This window comes from Chrysochloris asiatica, unplaced genomic scaffold, assembly GCF_000296735.1.
Source record: "Chrysochloris asiatica unplaced genomic scaffold, ChrAsi1.0 scaffold00001, whole genome shotgun sequence".
Classification (NCBI taxonomy): Eukaryota; Metazoa; Chordata; class Mammalia; order Afrosoricida; family Chrysochloridae; genus Chrysochloris; species Chrysochloris asiatica.
In genome coordinates, this window is record NW_006408519.1 from 63091930 (window position 1) to 63096609 (window position 4680).

General features: G+C 37.9%; 1 protein-coding gene across 2 annotated transcripts in view; it reads right to left on the reverse strand.

Moving 5' to 3' along the window:
* IMPA1 (inositol(myo)-1(or 4)-monophosphatase 1) overlaps positions 1-4680 on the reverse strand; it is a 43583-nt gene that overhangs the window by 24037 nt on the left and 14866 nt on the right. For both annotated transcript variants that reach the window (XM_006830814.1, XM_006830813.1), the window contains exons 4-5: positions 3682-3727; positions 84-192 (exon numbers count right to left, since the gene is read on the reverse strand). In XM_006830814.1, the coding sequence (XP_006830877.1) occupies positions 84-192; positions 3682-3727 (155 nt within the window). The remainder of the gene's footprint in view (positions 1-83; positions 193-3681; positions 3728-4680) is intronic.

A 4680-nucleotide genomic window follows, 5' to 3' on the forward strand; every position in this document is an offset into this window, starting at 1 on the left:
CGACTCGATGGTACCTAACAACAACAACATATGTATATATTGAGTATGCAATATTTTCACGAGAAATTAAAAGACAAACCTACCTTCTTGTCGTGAAACCTGTAGCCTTTGACCATTACAAAAGGCACCTTTTCCTTTCCTGCCAGTATACATTTTATCCTCCACACAACTGTATACAACTCCAAATTCTATCTGCAGAAAAACACAATTTTCTTTACCAAACCTGACAATTTTTCTTCATGAAATCAATGCTTTTTCTAAGAAAGTAACATGAAAATCTAATGTACTAATAATAATGTGTTCAAGTGGCTAAACTGCAGAATACCTACAATGCTCATTGCCAGTCTAATCAGAGGAAAAAGGTCATCAGATCTGAAATACTCAGATCCCTTCAATCAATTTCTAAACCTTTCTCCTTCCTGCTTCAGAAGACAGAGATTTCCTGTTCTCCAAGGTGAACCCTTCTTTCTGGTATTATGAATCCTACCCGCTCTGGAAACATCGTCCATCAATTGATCCCTCGATTCTTGGATTTCTCTTCAGGTGTCTTCCCCTTAGATATCTCCATTCATAAACTCTCCCTTAACTCTAATCCTTTCATGATGTTATCCTCTCCCTTCACCTCACTGCCAAACAGTTGTCTATACTTTGTTGCACATCAAATTTTCCTCTTAATACATTACAACTTTGGCTTGTGGATTCTTCAGTCTGGAAAGATCACCAATGAACTCTTACGGTCCAAATGCTTCCTCTGAAGAATTAGAGACAAGTGACCATCAGCTCCTTTTTCCATACTTAATTCAGTAACTCTTTATTTCCAGTTCAAACTCACCAGACGTGCCTCGGAAATCCTGCACAGGGTCACTATGAGTCAGAACCGATGTGACAGCACTTTAACAACATTTCAGGTAGTACTTAGTTTTCTTATCGCACTCATTAAATCCATCTTAGTCTCATGTTCTTAGAAGCTCCTTTATCTAGCTCTTAAAAGTGTACACCTCAGGGATTTTTCTTTCTTTCATTTTCCTTTTAGCTCTATACAGTCTTACATTGTGGCTCCCATCCACCTATCCTCATAGGGAGAACCTTTGCTTCAGATCACCTTGTTTTTTTAAACATCAAAATCTTTTATTAATTGCTTTAGACCAACAACAATCACATCAAGAACGTATGTTATAGAGCAAATCCATTACCATCAAGTTGATTTAGACTCACTGCGACCCCAGCTGTTACAGAGTAGAACTGCTGTATGGGTTGCCTTTTTATAAAAATATTTTTATTGTGAATTGAGTGAAAGTTTATAGCAGATCATCAGTTTTACATTCAGCATATCACATATTTTGCTTCATTACAATGACTGCAATCCCCTCCATGTACCATCAGTTAACAGTTGTTTTTTAAGTGCCATCGAGTCATTTCCAACTCATAGTGACCCTGTATAGGGTTTCCAAGGAGCAGCTAATAAGCTTGAACCACCGACATAGTGTTTCAAACCGACCTTGCAGCCCAGCGCATTTACCTGTAGCGTCACACCAGGACTCTTCAGGTAATAGTTTGTTGTTGTTGTTGTTGTTGTTAAGTGCCGTGGAGTCAGTTCCGACTCATAGCGACCCTGCACAGGGTTTCCGAGGCTGTAAATCTTTACGGGAGCAGAACGCCTCATCTTTCTCCCGCGGAACCGCTGGTAGTTTCGAACTGCTGACCTTGTGGTCCACAGCCCGATTTGTAACCACTACGCTACCAGAGCTTACCTCTATTTCCTTAACTCTTACATTCCTCTCTGAGATCACTTAATATTCCAGAAAAAACCTCAACCAAAGAGGTCACAACACTGAATGCCTGATCAAGTCACATGTCTTCCTCACAAGTCTCCTCCTTCACACTTTATCTCATAAACACTTCCTAATTCTGCCATTCTCTCATATTCTCCCTACCCCATCTTAGTTCAAAACTATTGTTCCCCTACTCCTTCTGGTAAAATCTCTAAATTACAGAAATTGTATGGCATTCTCCCCCTCTTCTGTTTCCCAACTACCTAAGAACAAAGTCTAGATTTATGGCATGGATGGGCTGCAATGCCTCAGGATGTAGCCATAACAAACTTCCACCATCAACCTTCTGCTCCTGCCACCTCTCCTTTACTCATATTTCTCCAGGAATATCATGGACTTCAACTTCTCCAAGCTGTTCTTATTGAAATACTTTCCTTTTTCCTCTTGAGCTGCAAAATTAGCAAGGCTCGTGTACTCTTAAGACTCAATCCAAATAATTTCTAAGGCCCCATTATGTTATATTTGTCTTTCAACTCACTCTTGACAGAATTAGTTACACTCTGCTGTGCTCCCACAGGAATTTTTATCTCAAAGTTCCATTACTTTTTTTCATTTATCTGTTTACACATCTACCTTCTGCACTCAACTGTTGAATTCAAGGACAGGGCAACACAGCCTACGACTGGGTTGACTATATGTAAAATGCTCAATTATCTCCTTTAGGAAGTTCTGACTTAACACCATGTATAACTAAGCTTTCATTTGTATTTATGTCTTTATTTTCAGAGGTTTCTTAACTGTTTTTATACACAGTGATCAAATAGATTACAAGCACTTTGAAGATGTTATTGAAAGCTGTTCACTATACAATCAACAAAATAGCTAAACAGCAAGGAAAACAGCAGTTAATAGATTTAACTCTACTTACTTTATTTTTAGATACGGGTCCTGATGGTGCATTGGTTAAGTACTCAGCTGCAAACCAAAAGGTCAGTGGTTCAAACTCACCAGGTGGCCCATGAGAAAAAAATGTGACAGCATGCTTCCATAAAGATTAACAGCTTTAGAAACCCTATGGTGCAGTTCTGCACTGTACCATATGGTCACTATAAGTAGGAATCAATTTGGCAGCAACTGGTTTTTGCAGGGCCTTAGATATAATGAGTCCTGGTATGACGCTGTAGAGTAAGTACTAGAGTGCTAATCGCAAGGTTGGTGGTTCGAGCCCACCAGCGGCTCCTCAGAAACCCTATACAGGATCACTATGAGTTGGAACCAACTCAACAGCATTTAACAACAACAGATAAAATGAATGCACAATTATGTTTGAATACCTGAATATCCTTTGCATTTCCCTACCATACTTTGGTCCCTGACATTTCCAGGTCTTAGATGTCTCTTGACTAGCTCAAATACCAGCTCTTCCACTAGCCATTTTCAGATCCCACTTGAAATTCTGTAATATATGACTCTAGCATTTATGCTGTTGTTGTTAAATGCCTCAGAGTTGGTTCCAACTCATAGAGACCCAGTACAAGGTTTCTGAGGAGTGACTGGTGAGTTTGAACCACCGATCTTATAGCTCAAACTGACCTTGCAGTCCTGCACTTATCCTATAGTGCCACACCAGGACTCCAGCATGTATATAACAGTGACTAAATATTGAATCGTATTTCCATTACAAAAATATATTTTTGCCTTAGAATATCTGCTTCTCAGAAAATACCAAATTCTCTTTATTGAAAAAACTGTCATGATAATTCTAACATTCTTATCACTAATACTTTAAATAAGCCTATTATAAAAATTGAACAGAGAGGCAAATATAATTTATTTTAAAGCCACATTTACTTTTTCTCAGAAAATGAAAGCAAGGTATTTTATCAACCATAAATGTTAAACAACGTACCTTTTTATTTACAACAAAGCCAATAGAAACAGCTACAAAAGGAAATCTTAAAAAAAAACAAAAACACACATTTTCAATTATTTCATAATAAAATAATTTCCAAAAACAAAAACACACATTTTCAGTTATTTCATAATAAAATAATTTCCAAAAGCAAAAAAAAAAACAAAAACACACATTTTCAATTACTTCATAATAAAATAATTTCCAAAAGGAAATCTTAAAAAAAACAAAAACACACATTTTCAATTATTTCATAATAAAATAATTTCCAAAACTTTCCACAACCACATATAAGTTCTCACCCCGTCTCTCCCCAAAAAGACAAGAACAGTGTGTACAGTATGTGCCCATTCATGTAAATAAGGGAGATATATACATACAAGAGTCCCTGACCAGTACAAATTGTTAATGTGCTTAGGAAGAAAGTTCTGGTGATCTACTTCCAAAAAATCAGCCATTGGAAACCCTTTGAAGCACACACAGTTCTACTCTAACACAAAATGGTTACCATGAGTCAAGTCAACTCAGTGGCAACTTTTGGTTTATATACTTACATACAGGTTGTTTTTACTGGCCATGGACATCTCTGAAAGGACTCACAAGACACTGACAATAACGGTCATGTCCCGAGATGGGTATTGGGAAACTGCGGACATTCTATACTGCCTATCTATTTTACGAGGGGGCTTCATGAAAGTTCATGGACAAAGGGAACTAAAAGATAATGGAATTCTTCCATGAACTTGTGGAAGTCACCTCATATGACTTTTCAATGTGAACCCCAATGAATACGCTACTTAAAAAATACTAAATTAAAAAATTGTTATGGTGTGGTGGTTCAGTGGTTAAGCATTTGACTGCTAACCAGATCAGCCGTTTGAACCCAGCAGCTACTTCTTGTTGTTGTTGTCAGGTGCCATCGAGTCGGAACCGACTCATAGCGACCCCATGCACAGCAGAACGAAACAATGTCCGATCCTGGGCCAACCTCACTAC